The sequence below is a fragment of the Lampetra fluviatilis genome, chromosome 4, assembly GCF_964198595.1.
Source record: "Lampetra fluviatilis chromosome 4, kcLamFluv1.1, whole genome shotgun sequence".
NCBI lineage: Eukaryota > Metazoa > Chordata > Hyperoartia > Petromyzontiformes > Petromyzontidae > Lampetra > Lampetra fluviatilis.
The window spans coordinates 8,067,099-8,085,816 of NC_136278.1; the positions used below are offsets into that span (position 1 = coordinate 8,067,099).

Consider the following 18,718-nt stretch of genomic DNA (forward strand, 5'->3'; position numbering starts at 1 on the left):
TCTCCGCGTTACAAATCTACTCCCCATTCAATTTAACTGGTTCCATTCTAGATTTGAAGCTTTCGTGACTGCAAGGATTCATACTCTTAGGGGTTTTTTCGGTAAAGTCACGTAGGTAAAAATAAATAATAAAAATAATAGAAAAAAAGAATAGAAATAAAATAATAAATCACGACGTTTCGGAGGCAACACAAGTCTCCGTCATTAGGTGGGATCGTCACAGATAAATTTACTGTAAATGTAGCTGTGACGGTCCCACCTGATTACGGAGACTTGTGTTGCCTTGTGTTGACTTGTGTTGTCTCCGAAACGTCGTGATTTATTATTTTATTTCTATTATTATTTCTATCATTTATTTATACCGACGTGACTTTACCGAAAAAAAACCCAAGAGTATAACTGGTTCCACGCTGCACGCGCCCGATAATTGTTAAACACGCCCCATGTAACGCACTAATAATTCAATTAACGCCGCTTTATAATAGAGCCTATTCAACTAAAATTGAGCGTGTAGCACGTGACGCAGGCAGCGTCAGTTGCTCAGCGCGCCACGTGGGACGTGTTGAGCAATCATCGGGCGCGTGCAGCGCGGAACGAGTTGGTGTGTATTTGAATTGGAGCAGTAAATCGTGAGGATTGGGGTCCAGGGAAACCCCGCCTTAATCCTTCCGTTGACGAAATGTAATACGACGCCTGCTTTCTCGCGTTTTGGTGTTTAGATTTAGGGGTTAAACAGTTTGCAAACGACATGCTTCCATCTCAAGGGATGATCCGGGTGAAAGATTTAAAAGGAAAAGGTATTAGGGTTACGGGTTTAAGTAAAAGTAGTGCCTTAGACCCGCTTCTCTTACCGCTGCATCTCCGGCAACAGTCTCCCCACGCCCCCCCCCCCCACCCCTAAGCGGCGCTTATCCTAAAGCATTTAAAACATACCTTGTGAACTCTATTCAGTCTTTCACCATCATCACAGTGACGACAGTGGAGCAATGGCACGATACCGAAGATACCGTCGGTCAAGAACAGCGCGCGGGGGAGTCGTCGTGGGAGATTTTTTTGTTTTCGTAATTTTATTTGGAAACGTTAAAATGTGTACGAGCACACAGTCGGGAGGGGGGGGGGGCATAAATTATTGGCAAAGAACAACAGCCATGCCTTGGTGTGCACACGCACAATAAACGAACGCATTGACAGAAACAGAGGGGTTCAGAACAGAGAAATCCAAACTCAAACCTTCCCCCCCCCTCAAATAGTTATAAAAAACCTTAAAACGTAACTCTTATAAATTATTGTACAATTTAACTTCACGCCGACGTTCTGCACGGATTAACGTCGCCATTACAACGTTTCGCGTAACATAATCACGTAACTGTGATTATACACAAGCCTTGTTGCACAATAAAGGGGGGTAACGAAAAAGTACATGTTAATGCAATAAAAAAAATGATCGCCAGGGGAATCGTTCGGTTACTTTTTGATTACTCGCGCAATCTCAAAAAAGGTCACGGTTTCAATCGGTGTGTAAAGTGTCCACAATCATTACAGTATTTTGATAAATCACGTCTTGCGCTTACTGTAATACCACAAGGTGTGCGAACGTTGACGTCGTGCAGGGAACTGTGTCTGCTAAGGTGCTGGTTAATAAACACAAATTAATCGCAAAAAAAAAACTGAAGCAGAAAACGGCGTCAAGATACTGTGCAAATTAGCCACGTACACAGGAAATCCATTACCGGCGAGACAAAGTAGCGTGATGGTTTATTCCAGTGTTGCTTTGACTTTCATTTCACGGACAAACAAAACTCCTAACTTCCCTCCTCCCACCACCACCACCTAAAATTCCTGGGGCTTTAAATAAAAAAAATGCACTTCCATTAACTTTCAGCGACTTTTTTTTCAATTGTTTACACGCAATAGCTTCTTTCACTCGATGTGCTGGGGAACATTTGTCTAAGTAAACATTGCACAGGAGCCAAAATGCTCTACAAAATCAGGCTGCTGAATGCATAGAGCTTCAAAAGCAAGAAGCACGTTTGTAAGACTAGAAGAAACGTTTTAAAATGGGGTGGGTGGAAATAAAACACAGATGTCACATTAAAGTTCGTGGGCATTTCATACCGTTCCCAAGTGTAAATTTTGCCTTTAAAGGCTAACGTTTTACAACAAAAAAAAGATAAACTGGCACAACGCAAACTCTATATCTGTAATCAAAAGGAGTTAAGCTAATTATACATACGCTTTCTTTAAGTTTAATATCTGCACCAACGTTCTCGTAAATCAAAAATGGGACGATTCCGAAATAAAGAGATCACACCGACGCACCAAAGCGCGCAAGACGAGAAGGAAACCTTGCGTTAAACCTTTACGATTCATAAACACAAGTTAGCAACGCTTATCATAATAAAGTGTACGTTTAACTTTTGCACATGCATTCGATTGACTCCAAAAATCCACCCAATAAAGCGCCTACACGTCGAGGCCTGGGTTTGATTATGCTCCATTTAAAAATCTGGACATACAGTACTCTTTAAAAACAAATGTTTCTCGAGCACTTGACATGTCCTTCCCGTTAAAACGTAACTGTCAAGAAAAAAACAGCGGGGTTACGTAGACAGCCAGGACAACACGGAGAGAGATATGTATTCAGAAAGAAGACCAGTGCCACTGTAACATTTATTTATCTCTAAGAAAAAAATATGCATCTCATTTTGAAAACCTGCAATATGCAAAATAACACATGCCCTCAATGGCAAACTCTAAATGTGGAACATTTAATGGACGGACTTAAAATTGGCAGATCAGAGCGCTTTCAATCTCGCCCCTCCCCCACAAATTAAATCGTTTCTGTGTGTCGCTTTGGTGTCATCCCTTGTCAAGAAAAAAAGCCTTCAAACATGCATCATGTACACCAAGTAACACTAAAAGTATGTTTTTTTAATGCCATAAAACGTACTAACTACCCTGTTCTAGTTTGCAAAATATGCTGAAGAAATCAACGTGGGCAATCAGCCAATTAAGTTGAGCCTCAGCGTGATGGTGACACTTAATGTATGAAGAACAATACGAGATTGGCGCGCGACACCTTACTGAACTGCTGCGTAACAGAAACCTAGTATTGTTTACAAGTTGACACATTTTAAAATGCATTTAAAATGTATTTTACTGTAAAACAAAACGTTACTGTGTTCATGTGTCCACAAATGGTAACTGACAAGTTTGATGCTTCGGGCTGTCATTTGGCCGCTATAATAACAAAAACATTCGGTACACGAGCAGGCAAACACAATCACGTGACATCAGAGGTGGCTTCATTTTTTAAATAACAAGAGGGCCCATAAATGAAAAGATATGCAATCATATATTCGTAAAAAAACAGCATAACAGTATTGATATGGTAATGCCAAAGCTTTCTCAAAACGTATCCAACATATAATTGCATGTTCCCTCAGGTGGTGAATGTCTGCGTGCTTTAGTAAGCCTGGCAGCAAACCATTGGTTAACCAGTGAGGTATACAGGAACACCAGTACAGATATTTAATTGGAATTCACCGACACTGGACTTTTCAACACCTAATATTTTCTCCTCCCAAGGAAACTTGCCGCCAAAGTAAAACCGACTTAGACTAGCACGTGAAGACCCTTGGTGCTGCAGAAGGTGTATTTTATATTGGCTAACAGATTGACCTTGTTTCAAAAAGCTTCATTTCACGATTCTCCAGCAAGAAAAAAATAAATGCGTTCGATGCACGCTATTGCGATATTTCAAATCCAAGTGGTATCTTCTTATCATTTCTTCAAAGCGTTTCTAGTTTCAGCACTTAACCGTAAAGTGGGCCCCCCCGCCAACCCCCATGTAAATTGCAACGTTACAATCGATTTACTCAGCAGCCAGGGGAACATTCACTGTGGCATACCACGTCGCAGCGTTTGGCAAAAAACAGCAACGGACCTGGAGTCCCGATCGTCCCCATTGCTCTCGCGACCCTTGTGCGCACGAATAACGGTCGGCAGAAAATTACGCCGCATTTATGAAGCAAGTTTTCGTGAAATTTGTATAGCGAATATGCGCCGTGTTTACTGCGGTTAAAGTGTGATGTACGGTGATTTTAATGATTTCACTCTTATATTTCATAAATATCGATATTTCGGTAAAGTTTCCCGTTAACATGGTTCACAATAAAAAATAAATCTGCTTCAATGACAACAAACTGCGAGGTTAAGTTCTCCATTCTTTGGATAGGGTGAGAGACACGCACGGACCGAAAATAAGCTAAACCAAGCCACAATTCACGTATCCAGGCAGGGGACAGCCCAGTTGAATATCATTCACGAATGCTTCGAGGTGCCATCGCCCACGAAGCTCTCAAAAGACTGGAAGCAAACGACCACTCTGTCGTGTCTGCAAGCACAGCATCGAAGGGCCGAGGCCCATGCATTTACAAACAATATCTGACTGAAATAGCCGCTCTGGTCTCCAACCGTAAATTGTTTCTGTACGAATCCACATCGGCACATCGGGGGGGGAGGGGGGGGTTACTGTTTAATAGTGTTTGCCACAAGCCCCATATGTAAAAGCAAGGATTTCTCATTTGAGCTATACATGTCACACACATGTCACACACATGGAATGCTTATTGCAGAATATCACTTCCCGACCCAACGATCCCCCCCCCAACCCCTTACGCCACTGCCCTCCCCCCTTCAAATAAAAACCCGCCACCGTTCTTGACAAAAATCTCAACAGAAAACAACAAAAAAGTTGTGACCGATTTACAGAAATCACGCAAAGAAGCGACACGCGTCCACGTGTGTGAAACAATAAACACCTGTGCAGGTTCAACTATCACAGTGGCCCGCATGTCAAACATTATTTAGACATTTTTTCAATGCACTTAAGCACTTTACCACCCATCCAAATGTCATCTAATACAGTATTCCACTGCCAGAAATGTATTATCAGCCCAAGGTGGCAACGTGTTGCGGCAAAAACGGCGCAGACTCTGGCAGGACGAAAGCAGTTCAAAGCAAACTCCACGTAACTTCATCTGTGCACAGAGGGAACTGCAGGTGAGAGGGTTAAGGGGGAGGCTGGCATTTCCTGCCATTTATCATCTTATCCACGAGGCTTCACGTGTCCAAGCGTCCTTCCCCCCCAGTCTGCGCAGTGTCTCTTTTAAAGCGTTCGACAGGATTATAGGGTCTGTTATCCGACGCAGACGGGGGAATCAAAGCTTCCACAGGTCCTGTCGTGACCCCGGCTGATCCAGTGTCTGTTTAGTACTTATTCAGCCGGCCGTAGCAGGTGTAGCAGACTTGCACCGTCTCCTTTTGGGCATCTGGAGCTGTTAAGATAAAGAAAAGATTTCACGTGCACGCGGAGATATGCACACGGACACATTGAACAGACGTGTTATATCAACGACAGTACTCTTAAATAAATCGACACTTACTCCGGCACAATTTAATTGCTGGTGCAAGAGATGTGTTTTAATTACGAATCGGCACATTAAATATGTTATTTTATTCCACAGCCAACAGTATTGTTATTGTGTTATTGCTTGTAAAGGAACAGTTAATCACGAGTCATGCTCAAGAGCCACAATCCTCCATGGTAGCTTTTAATGTATTGTTTATTAAATGAAGAAAAAAAAATACTTCTGTATATTTTTCATACGCTACTCAAATTGTCAATGACCTCAGTTTCGCCGATCACTTTAGTTGAAGAGATTTGTGCGCCCCAATACCAGATAACCAAAATAAACCAAAGCTTACGTTCATAATGGCCAGCAGGTGCATTAAGGCGATTTGGCAAAAACAGAAAAATCATCCCATAAAGTCCGAATGCAACAAATGTTGAAGACATTAAAGGGATATTTAATGGGTGCCTAAAACACTGGGTTCCTTGAGATGGTGAGGGATAGGCGACAGGGGGAATTATGAGCTGCATTACAATATCCAGAACATGCGTACAAGTTTTTGTCTGAAATGCTGATGTTGGTGCCAATCTAAACAAAGCTGACATGCTCCAGTGAATCGGCCATTGGAAGGTATTCAGCAGAAAGCGCGGTCTCAAGGGCATCATTATATCGCCTTCTGCGCATTGAGTTCTGCTCCTTAATCTCCACGGTATATTCATTTACACTCGCAGTGTACTTCCAACAGCACACATTCGGCCAAGCGAAGTTCGACAGCTACAACGCTTCAACGTCACAGCAATGACGGCCTATCAAACGCCGTACTCGACATGCAAGCGTGCGTGCGTGCGTATATTCAAAAGGACTCTCCAAAAGCTACGTTGTGGGCAGTCCAACAAAATCCAATGTTGTACTGTACTCCGCTTCACACCTTCACCAAACAGCACCGACAAATAACACCCCCCCCCCCCCGACTCACGCACGCAGAGACGCTCTCTCTCTCTCATCCGGCAGTGCATTGACAAGTAGGTGCGTACGTAACATCGAAACACGATGGTGAAACCGCATTGCTCGTCTTGCTATCAACAAGCTAAGTAACTACGACGTACAACTGTGAGTCACAACTGTTGGCGACAGCATCACCACAAGGTCACGCAGAGCCATTGGTTATCCAAAACGGCACAGCTGTTCTACATCTTCTGCGGCAGCTTCGATAAGCGTGCGAAGCGCGGTGCCACCAATGAAACCTACTCGGATCTCACAATGCCGATCAAGTTCAGAAAAAACCCGAGTCCGCTTTATTCAGCCACCACCTTATGCCCAGTCCCCAACGAAGCGTGGAAAATGCAAGCCGGGGGGCATGCTTAAACGCCACGGCACGCAATTCCACAATTCGCTCATTCATTAGCAATGATACGTACTCAAAAGATTAAAATCGCACATTTGGAGAGATTCAGAATGTGATTTAATGAATGGCGCTGCTACAAATTACGCCGCGGGAATAATAAACACGGACGGCGGTGTGTGCGGCCCACACAATTGTTTCAATATGACAAAGTTCAAACAAACTTTCTGCTGAAGTTGTAATAAGCATAGCCACAGCAAAATTTATAGTTGCAGAACAGACGAGCGCTTACAGGGAAAGGCAATTGAACACAAGAGCAAAGCAGTGGCCTAAGTGATGCCACATAAAGTATTTTATTTGGAGGAAATATTTTCCAATTATAACGCTCTTTTGAACAATTCACATGCAAAGGAGGCACATTATTAAACAAAAACGGCCGACTGTTAAATGCATTCTCCAGATTTCCAGATGCCCCCGGAAAGTAAGACTCATCCCCCACAAAATTGTGCCCGATGCCAATAAAGTTCTACAGATCTGGTCACTCGCAAACCCTACCAGATTATAGGATGCGCAGCACCCCTCTGTACCCCCCCCCCGCCCCCAGTGAGAAAAAAGTGCATTGATCTGCACGATACAGGACTCGTTGAAGATTGAGTCGACCTAGAGGAGGCTCAGGACACATCCCAGGGTATGTCAATGGCATGTTGTCGTAGCACAGCGCACTAAGCACGATTACACCAGTGTGCCCTCCCCATTCCCTCCCACCACACACGCAGACATATGCCGAATGCACAGATGCGCTGAATGCCAAATTAATTGGCGTAATTTGATTTAAAAATAAATGTAGTTCCTGGCAGCGCATCTGGCATTGTGTTTTTCTCATTATTCAAAGCCTCGTGTTTCGACGAGGCTAGAGAGTTAAACAAACTACCCAGGAACCCTCGCAACATTACTGCAGGCCACCCTTCACCTCGCAAAGATAATATTAACTGTTATTGTTATTCATAACAATTAACTTAATCTATTCATTTTAACACTGTCATTTTTACAGAGTTGGTTGCTTTGCTCCTGAGATGACAAAACTCGTTTGAATATCTTCATTGATTCAGTTACTCCCCTCACGAGAACAGACAGGTTTATTACTCATGATCATCATCAGCCATGACCAATCTACTGCTGGATAAAGGCTTCCCCCCACCCCAAACGATCTCCATCTCTCACCATCCTGCGATGTAGCAATCAATCTACTATCTGCACCTTAGCTGATATTGTCGCTTCGTCTGCACAGTTGGACAACCTCTTGGGTGCGTTCCCTCCTTTGGCTGCCACACCATCGTTAATCTTGCCCATTGGCCATCATTCTTAGAAGTCCTGCCCAAGGCCACTTTACTTTATGAACTGTCAATAAGAGGTATCTGACGTACATACCCGATACTCTGACCAGTCACACCCAAACATACAGACACTAGACACCTAGGCAGGCGCTATAATAATACTTTCATGCAATTGCTAAGAGAGGACATGACTGACCACAAACAGACAAAGTTGCGTGTCATCATAAGATATAGGAAGCAACATTTTAAATCTGCACAGAAAAAAATTACAATCTTTGGGATGACCAAAATATGCAAAGTCTGAGAGAACAGCCACATCAGCTTTTGTCTTTTCACACAGAAAATGGATGGCACTTGAATCGTAATCACAGTACTTTTATATAAACAACAACAACATAAGACTGGTGAGCTAAATTGGGACTTGCCAACGAATTCTAAACGACAGAAGTACGTTCACGACACTGTACGGTGGTGCGTTGTTACCCTGCACAGTGGACGGAGTTTACGCTCGGCGTTATGGATCGGTTTTGGTTGCAGTGTTGCGTTTCACCGAGTTTTAGCGGTAATCGTGGCTCAATTTTGCATTTGTGATATTTGTTTCCAAATTTATTTGAGCATTGCCAAGGACTTTTTTTTTTACTGCTCGTTTCACTAAAAATAGCTTCGGCTCAGCGTACATTGAAAATCTGATTTCCATATGTGTGTGGGAGTAATGTCGTGGTTTGCTCCCTGCGCTACGAAACGAGAAATCCCGAGTTTGATTCCTGGCCACTGCCAACATCGCTGGCAAATATCAGAATCGGTCCTAGGCCTCCCCCTAGGTCAGCTCTGTCTCATACGACTACCTGGTGTGGTGTCTTCACATCAGAACTGGGGAGACTAACGGTGGGCCAAGGCAGAGTGATAGCCACACCGTCGCTTCGCACGAGTCGGGCCTTGAAAACGAACTTCTTAGCTCAACGGGCTTTTCTCGGAAAATAAACTTCTGAACTTGGGAAGCGTGCCGAGCCAACCTTCGTATGGTGACCATCAACAGCACTTACCCCAAAAAGTCCATAAAGTCTAAACGGAGGAGGGGTGAAGCGTGTCGTTGTGTGCGGCGGTGATTGGATGGCGAAACACCCACCTGTAGCCCCCATCGCCGATTTTGTCACGCGATAGTTGAGGCAGCGCGTGCAGAAGCCATTCCCACAGTTACTGCAGCTCCGCTGCAAACCACAAAGTGGGAAGCGTTGTCCAAAAAACAACGCACCGCCAAACGCTCAACAAAGTGCCACGACCGTCACGTCACAACAACGCATTTCATAAGAAGCGGACATCAAAACATTATGACAGCGTAACGCTTATTAATTCACATCATCTTTCGTCTCTAGAGGCTCGTTTGGTGTGCTTAACATATTCCAAAATACATTCTTACGCGTTACGAAGAGTTATAATAAAAATGAAGGTATTATCAGCCCGTGTGAACTATGGCCTATGACCAAAGCACCCTGAAGGGATATCTTCTTGTCAGTTCTCGGAAGCTATGCAGGATTGAGCCTGGACAACGCTAGGATGCTCAAGCATGTGCTTTGGGCTGTCACGACGGTTACATTGTGGACAGCAACAGCAACGCAGAAAAAAAACTCTTTGTTGTACTGTACTATGGCCCACCATATCTATGCTCCCCACTTTCAACAACTCACACTGACCAGTGTGGTAAAGCATAGGGAGGCCCTTATCCATGAACTTGCATGTCCTATTTGTACTCAGTTCTTGTATGCCATAGCACGTCTTCATGGAAAAAACAAAAAAAATATCAAGTGTCCCGAAGATTGGTTCAATTTAGTTTTCAAAAAAGTTAAACGCAATTTTGTTTTCAGAAAATTGGCAGAGCACGCGCGCCGACGTTTAATACTCACCCGTTTCTTTAGCACTGAGAAATTGTTACTGCACGAAGTACACGTTCCTGCAACAGAGCAAGAGTTTACACAATTAGAATTGTGACTTACAGCAATAAAATCCAATTGCAGCGGTAATGCGAACAGCTCGCATTCGGAAGTTGTGCGTTCATATCTCAGTCGGGGGGGATGGGGTTCAACCCTGCTCCTTCATCCCTCTCCAGGGTAGATAAAATAGGTACCGCGTTGTGGAGCATGTGGAATTTCAATCAGCGCTCACTCAAGCGAGAAACCACTTCGGCTATCGACTTTCTTTCACACTGAGTGACGGAATATATTTCAAATAGACGAACCCACGAATCAACACGGTGCTATTAATATACTGCGCCTTGCGTATTGCTTTATTCCCCAGGTATCCCAAGTAAAATCAACATGTCTCCGTGGAATCTCACCTGGTTTAAATTGGATTAAGAAAAACAAACCACTAAATATTTAATTTAAAAGTATACCATGACTTATTTTTTCGTAACTATCAAAGTGGTTATTTAAAACTATTCAAGCATATAAAAATGGAAACCTGCAGACTCTATAAATAAAGGAAACTTTAAAAAACGCATGCCCCCCCCCCCCCCTTTCCACATGTTAACGTTTGTCTTAACATCCTATTCTCAATAAGGCCTACATACAACACACTCTGCGCTCCGAATGCTTCAAATATTAATTAACGTGACTGGACGGCATAGCCGCCACTAAGCACAAGTCTGCACGAACCATCTGGCCAATTTAGCCAAAAACAAAAAACCCAAGCAATATTATTCCATTTATATTTTGTTTCCGATGCATAATTTTATATGAGGGTCGAAAAAGAAAGTCGCAAATGTTAATAGCGGAGCAACAAAAGTCTGACTCGGGGTTACAATTATATTTAATAAAGACATCCTGGCCGGCTCGTTTGAATGCCTGTTAGTTTAAGAGTGCTGCCAAATTCATTTCGTGAAGCAACGGTGCTCCGGCACACAGAGGTTACACAGCCCAAAGCCAGATCTTTTCCTAATGCAAGCGGATGCAGCATTAGCATCCGCGAACGACTCTGGGATTAACTATCAAATGGGAATTGCATTTCCCTCTACCAAGGCGACACAACACTTGGGAAACTATGCACTGGTATGTGTTGCCTTTTGCACATTTTTGAATATGGCATTTGCTCACAGAATAAAATTTTGATGGCCATGTACCTTTTTTCGTTCAAAACTATTTTCTTTCCGTAATCTAATCAGTAAGTCTAAAGCTGGTCCCAGTAGCTGCAAGTACTTGCTCTGCGTTTTCGTCAAGGAGCATAAACCATCATCATGCAACATACGGTCATTCTCGAAGCGGCTTTTGGCAAACTATCGAAAAAAAAGACAGACACTGCATCGCGGGCTTTCAAATGCGCTTCTGCGAATGTCTGGAACGCTCTTCCTTCCGATATTAGAAAGTCACTGGAGCTATGCACTTTTAAATCTAGATTGAAAACGAACTGCAGCTAGTTTGTTGTCCTTCCCCCGCACCTCCGTTTAGCACGGTTGACTATGTATGGTGCGAAAGAAGTTCAACATAGGTCAATACAAGAGAAGGCATCGTAGCATTATTTAATATCGGCACAGTGACTTAACTCGGCTCTGGCCCACATAAACATATTAAACTCTCAATATTTCCACCACATTCAGCGTGGCATTATGTTATTACGAGCTAATTTCACCTTTGACGATCAATGATCGTCGCATTTTCTAAAATCATCTGGACTTTTTCTGCATCTAACTGCCGTGTAATTTATTTCACACACACACACAGCAGTGAAACGTTGTGACCTGCATTTTGCAACAGCACGTCATTTCTAAAACATTTGTGCAAGTAAATGTCTAACAGTTTTTCCTCACCACATCATAACTCTATGCAATAAGTGTAATTTAGTAATTAATGTGGGACCAGGCATTACTTGAAGGCAACGGTTGGCGAACGAGCAGCCGGCGGGCCGGATTTCAAATCACGTGGCCCCTGTGGCCACTTGAGGCCTTAATGCTTCAAAACAGCCCATACAACAATATTTATCCGTCGCTACAGACATCTCGGCCACAGGAATATTTTCGACCTGGCACCGTCGAGTTTATAAATTTACTGCCGCGATTCCGTCACTGCAAGAGCCTCCTTTGCGCTCGGTCGACGAGCACGTTAACTTTTAATGTTCTTTTTTATTACACTTAATGCGTGCCCGCCAAATGCATTGAACACTTTCCCATGCCGAGACATCTGCAAGTTGCAGGGTAGGTGTCCCGTTCACCGCTGAATCTTGGAACAAGCAAGCGGTTAGCGTTAATTTTATTCAGAGAGGCGTAGCGCTGCTGTTTTAAAATATTTTTTACTGTGCTCACCGCAGAGAACTGTAGCGACACGACCGCACTTGACGATGGCTGGCGTCAAACTGCCACGCGCGCTCCCGCATGGACTTTGACTTCCGATTCCAAGTGCAATCGAATACAATTCTATTTGGAATCGTACGCTTACGTCATCGGAATGGAATCGCAAGAAAAACTGATGACGTACACATACATCATCAGAACGGGAAAGGGTAAAAAGACTATTCCTCCCTCATTAAGGAAAAAGGTTTCCCACCTGTAGTGTATATCCATATGCACAATGTGTTTATACGTACTGCTGTATATACACTAGGTGATTTATTTTTGAACACCCCACTGATTTCTCGCAACCAGATTACTTTCTTGGCTGTAGACAATTTACACCAGCTGCATTGGACAAGGTGTACCAGGAGAATTGCTACATTATTTAATAAGTGTATGGGGAGAGTGATGGAAGACTGCAGAGGCTTTGAAATAAAATGTAGGTTTTGCGATTGTTGTAGTCAGCTGGTAACTTCTCACTGCTGAGCAAATGCCCTCCCCTCCCCCAGTTTCTTCCATTCACTCCTCTCCCTGGTTACTCCGATCAAGCAGTGGACTCCAAACTCTGTGATGTTGTCTCTCTGTCATCTCTTCTCCCCTCGTCTTCCTCCGCTTCCTTTGGCTTCTCTCAGTATCCACCCTTCCTCTCAGTCACACCACCAATTAGCACGGTTGGCTACGTACGGTGCGAAAGACGTTCAACATACAAACATACACCCTATAGTCAATATTGCCTCTAATCTCACGTCAGCCGCTCTCATGGTATGTCCTGTTTAGTTCCACTCGATTTCCTTTGCGTTATCAGCAGCCTCGGTGATCTCAGTTCTTTTCCTTATTTCGTCATTCCGTAACCTATCTGCTCGACGTATTCCGAACATCCAAAGTTCTTTGGCCAACTTATAGCTCGTCTTTGTTTTTTTTTCCGTAACTCGTTTTCTCTATCATTTCTCCCCACTATGTTCACGGGGTACCTATATAAATGCATCGCGCTATGTATATATATGTGGCGACCACAATGAGCCGCCAGCCAATTCATTTCTCAACTGTTAAGGTTTTCTGCCCCTCTTGGCAGAGGGGGGCTACAGTGAGGAGGCGGCTGCTGCTAGCGAGCTGTGGGTCAGGGTGCTAACAACAGGAAAACACCTCCAGGGACTCGACTTGCTGCGGGATTCCCATTTCCTCCCGCTAATATTAATGACTAGCGTCTGTTTGCTTGAGGTGGTCCTGTCTGTAAAAAAACGGGGGTAGAGGAGGGGGTGGGGTTTGTGCTTCATAGAAAGGCATTTATTTTTTCTCCAGTTATTAATATCCTCTCCACATGCTACAGACATCACAGTGGCAAATCCGTATGGCCACGCCGACTTGTAACAGGATCGCACTCAAGGTGGGGAACCGGTCTCTTTTCTTGTTCTTCCCTAACCTCGGCAGTGTTATTCGTATTATAATTACTGCAGTGTTCATTGATGGGGGGGGGGGAGCTGGGTGGCCCGAGATGTAATGCAACTACTTCTGCATTCAAAGTGGGCCTCATCGGCAAACCTCCTCCCCGCATTTCAAAGTAGCGGAGTTGACACAACATGTCCCGCTCCGTCCGCTCTATTCGCCATTTCCAGACTGATTTCGTATTCCCCGCCGAGCGACTCGCGCCGAGTTGGTGTGCGCACGGCAAAAGCGAGCGGACAATTTCCTGGTAGGTTTTTATTTTCGGAAACAAAGGGCAAAAATTATTATAACATCTTGGCCCGCTTCTAAATGGCGTCCCCCCACATGCCAACTCTGGTATGATTGTATGTTTTTAATATATTTCGAGAAATGTTTTACGAGCCTTGTACACGTGCAGCTCTCTTTGCCAATTCAACGCGTGAGGAGGGCCTCCCCCTCACGCGCTGTGGGTCATCGGAGTCACGTGGCAAAACTTCACCATGGTGGTTGGTGAACGTGGGTGGCAATAGACGATGAAGCATAGTACAGTACAATTTATTTTGCTGCACTGCCCTCTGCTGACAACGCAGACCCACGGGTCTACAACAGCTGTTTGATGCCTGGTGGTCAATAACCCAAGCACTATATCCAGGCTCAAGCTTACGAGATCAACAGACATGACAAATACCGTACGTTAAATTATTACTATAATATAAAAACCTATCCAAATATAAAATATCAGAATTCCAACCCAGTGTTTTTTTAATCACAAATCGTAAAACAAAAACTGTCTTCACTCTTTCACAATTGTTCGAATGAGACTTCTGGAGTTACTTCACCCTTAATTGTCATAATTATTTTACTGTATATGCTGTATAATAGAATACAACTGCACATAAAAGAGGTCAATTAAGACTGCACTTTTTCAGAACTCCAAAAGGAACATCATCTTCAGTACACCCAGTGTCAAATGCCAAAAGAGAATTCCCATTAAATCACAACTATCTGGCAGGTGTTGACTAAATGAATTTGATCTCGTCTCATCGGTCGGTATCCACCATTTCACGAAGAAGAAGAAAATAATAAACCGATGCCGTTTTCTCGTCTAAAACAAGTTGACGCCGGAGCACATTTCCAACGTGCCCCAAAATGCATAACTTTGGAGGAAAGCCGCATCGCAATAAAACTTCGCAGACCGTCCGGGGGACTGACACTCAACGATGCGTGTAATGGGCCTTGCTGGCCGCTGTCCCGGAACAGACGAAAGTCAGATGCAAAGTTTTGCCGTACTTCCCCCAGCTCGTCAGCTGCAGTGTCTGCCGATTAATCAACGTTGCCGGAGGAGGCCGCGGCACTAAAGGGACGAAAAAAAATAGCAGAAAAAATTCCTCCCCAAGTGCAAGGCTGTCAATGTGCACACCCTATGTGAGTGAGCGGGGGGGGGGGTAAAACTGGAGTGCCGGATTTAGGTGACCTGAGGGGGGGGGGTTAGGGGGGCCAGGGGGCTGGGGTGGTGGTGGGTGGGGGGGGCGGGACAACTTTGGTTACAGCGAAAACACTCCGAATCTGTCGCACAACGCTGCAAAGTCACGTCATGCCGTTGTGGAATTCAATTAAAGCAACAACAAAAACCTCGAAATCCTGTTACGTTCTTATATCGGTGTACAGCGCCACCGATGACCTGAGCGTCCGCAGAGGTGAGAAGCGAAATAATTTCCTTGGGGTTGGGGCATGAATATAGTTATATTCTTGGTTCTTTCGGTAAAGTCACGTAGAAGGGAAATAATTAAATATAAAACAATTAAATGTTATTGTTTAATATTTTCTTTTTTTTATTATTTCCCTTCTACGTGACTTTACCGAAAGAACCAATAATATGAATCCCCGCAGTAACGAAAGCTTTAAATCAAAATGAAGATAGTTATTTACTTATTTGTGTCACTCGCGCCACAGAAGCACAAGGGAGGGGGGGGAGGAACACAGGCAATCTGTCTTTTTTGTTTTTTAGTCGCATGTGGTGGTGCGAGCCGAGTCCCCAAAGTTTGGCAAAAGTTCAAATCGCCACGTGTTGCTATTGTCCAGACACCTTCAGAGCCACAATATTAATGAGGAGCCCACGAGCAATGTATGTGTGATTTGTCTCCAGTCTTTCTTTTGAATCATCCCCCTGCCAACATACACACAATGTTTAAATGTAAGTATACATGCAAATATATACTAAAAGTCTTTGTGTTTATTGTAATGCAGGTCTGAGCATGTGGGAACAATTGACTCTTTTGCAACGGGATAAACGCTTTAGGAAGTTTTAGAAGAACATGCATTTTTAAAGCCTATAATCAGCATTAATTTAGTTTAGTAAGGAAAATACTTTTTTTTTAAGTTGCAAGATGTAAATATAACGCACGCACACAAATATATACAATAGATTTTGCTGCAACGTCAGCCTTAAAAATCACTCGCATGCGCTGTGACATGAACTGCTGTTAAATTATAGTTTTAACAGGGTGGTATTAAATGCTGTACATACTTTAAATAAAAAAACAACAATCTGACTGGCATATGTCCCAGATAGGGCCAATGACCCCACACAACGGCTGGACTTGCCATGTTTGCCTTTACAGAGTCTGGCAAGGCAGCAATAAATCACATTCCCAGCACGCTGTCGGGAAAGGCTGCAACACACGCGGACAAATCGCTCCCTCTACGCACGACTGTCAGTGTGGCTCCGCGGGGAATACACCCCCATTATTAGCGCAAAGATCTCACTGCCCAGCGTACACGAACGAGGTGGGAAATAATGCAATGCAGCTTTCTCCCTCTCTCTCTCTCCATGTCACACATTAAAGCTCGAACATTACCAGCGTTCGTCTCGCAGTGTCCTGGTTGGAACTTGAGCGGCCCAGCTTAACGACGACCGATCAACTACGATGCCACGGCCATAAGTCGGTACGATAATACCAACATGGTGGGGGGAGGGGGAAGGTAGTGGAAAATCAGCGTTACAGCTACCGTAGGCTCTTTCCTGCTGCTTACCTTCACATTTTTTGTACAAATGTTATCCAATTTCCACTGTGAAATATCTGGTGCCAAAATGACTTTACGCCGAGAGGTTATGAAGGTTACGTGTAAAGGAAGAAAGGAAGGGGGGGGGGTCCTAAAAAAATACATTCTTTGCGTCAGGCAACCCCCAAGACGGATTTGCGGTTATCACACCCAGGATTAGCGGAAACAAAGCGATCTGTCCTTGACAGGCACCCGATGACAGACCTTGTAAAGAGAATTACTCCTTGCAGGGTTTTAGAGTTTTTTTCGTTGTTGCACTTACCTCATTGCAAGGCAATATCAACTCTTCCCAAAGGTCACAGCACAACAGCTGGCCCCCAGCGGGTCAGATATCGACGCTGATGAAAAATGTTGACTTACATTGTTACTGCTGGCAGAGACAGGCTATGGGGGAGGGATACAAGTAGGATTTTGCTACCTGTTTTATTACACAGCCTATCCTGAAAGTGGGCCCTTGATAGTTATTTTAGTTTGACGTGTTGTATTCAACTACAAAGATATTATGAAACCTTATACACATCTATATGATCCTTGCATATTTTTTTATATGAACGTTTCTCCATTCCGACATCATAACTTGTTTTTAGAAGGGGCCAGATTTTAATCTTCCTACGTCCGAATAAAGAAAGTTTGGTGTGGGAAGGCCCTCATCCAGAAAGACAAAATGGCTGTACTTACTGAACATGTTTCAGTGTGTTACTTATACGTCGCTCGACCAATTCCAATTCTAACGAGCAACTGCACAATGGAAATCACTTAGCCTAATTAGTCTAATGATACTTGGAATGTGGGCTTGAGTCAGCTGTGTAGACTCAGCGCTTTAGAAACAAGAAGGCTTGGAATTAATCTACAAGAGGGATGACTGAACTTCAGCTCTGTTGAGCAATGACAAAGCATACATTTCCCCAAGCCTTAACCAGAGACAATGCACAGTTATTTAGCAAAACGAACCATCTTATCCAGTTGTGTCTTGAGCGATGGTTGTAACCCTGTGGCTTACAATTTGTTTACAATATTCGCAATGACTTGTCTGCACTAACTGTCCTTCTTCCGGTGACACTTTGCTTAAAAATGTAATCGCACTTAGGCTTGTAATGCACCGGTGTATCTTTGTCCAATACCAGACAAATACGGTGACTGATCACCAGGAACGTATTTCAGACACACAGCATACACAACTGTGTTCGGTATGTTAATAGGGTAACAACTGGTTCAAGTAACAAGAGGCCTCCGAGATGAAACTGGGTGGCTCATGTCAACTGAAGATTGAATAACAGCACTTGGTAAAAATTACAAACGGCAAGCACCCAAAAGAGATTCCCCCACCCCTCATAAAGGAGGTTAACAACTCGGGTGAGTAATTATTAACAGTTAAAGCATCTGATTAATTGCTGAAATAAAATAAAATGTAAGTCCATCAATTTGTCAGAACTGCTGTCCCGCTGGTCAAGGCTGCAACGCATTCAGCGACACATGAGACCCCCCCCCCACCCAAGGACACTGAAACTATGCGTTTGTATATTCACACCTGGACATGACCTAATATTTCTTACATTTCATTCACCATAAACCTGATGTTGCAGTAACCGCTCAATTTTCATCCATTGATCGTGTTATTTAGGTTTAAGCACTTTTACGGCCTTCGCTTTAACAACAACACATTCACTGCTTTTTTTCACCCACTCACTCCCCGGTGCCGAGAGAGGAGCGGGCGAAGTGAGTGTGTTGCCGATAGAGCCCTCAAAAAGAAAAGTGAAGATACACTTTGTTATTTAAAACTTCCATACACTGTGCTCAGACACGTAACTCTCGGTTAGAGGAATGC

General features: G+C 43.8%; 1 protein-coding gene across 3 annotated transcripts in view; it reads right to left on the minus strand.

Annotated features, from left to right (window-relative positions):
• Positions 1–1,057: 1,057 nt before the first annotated feature.
• ZFYVE27 (zinc finger FYVE-type containing 27) overlaps positions 1,058–18,718 on the minus strand; it is a 54,674-nt gene continuing 37,013 nt past the window's right edge. For 2 of the 3 annotated variants that reach the window (XM_078855512.1, XM_078855511.1), the window contains 3 exons: positions 9,992–10,038; positions 9,217–9,298; positions 1,058–5,339 (listed from right to left, as the gene is read on the minus strand). In XM_078855512.1, the coding sequence (XP_078711638.1) occupies positions 5,272–5,339; positions 9,217–9,298; positions 9,992–10,038 (197 nt within the window). In that variant the 3' untranslated portion in view covers positions 1,058–5,271. Of the gene's footprint in view, positions 5,340–9,216; positions 9,299–9,991; positions 10,039–18,718 lie in introns of those variants that run through there. The other variant, XR_013636577.1, reaches the window with a different exon arrangement.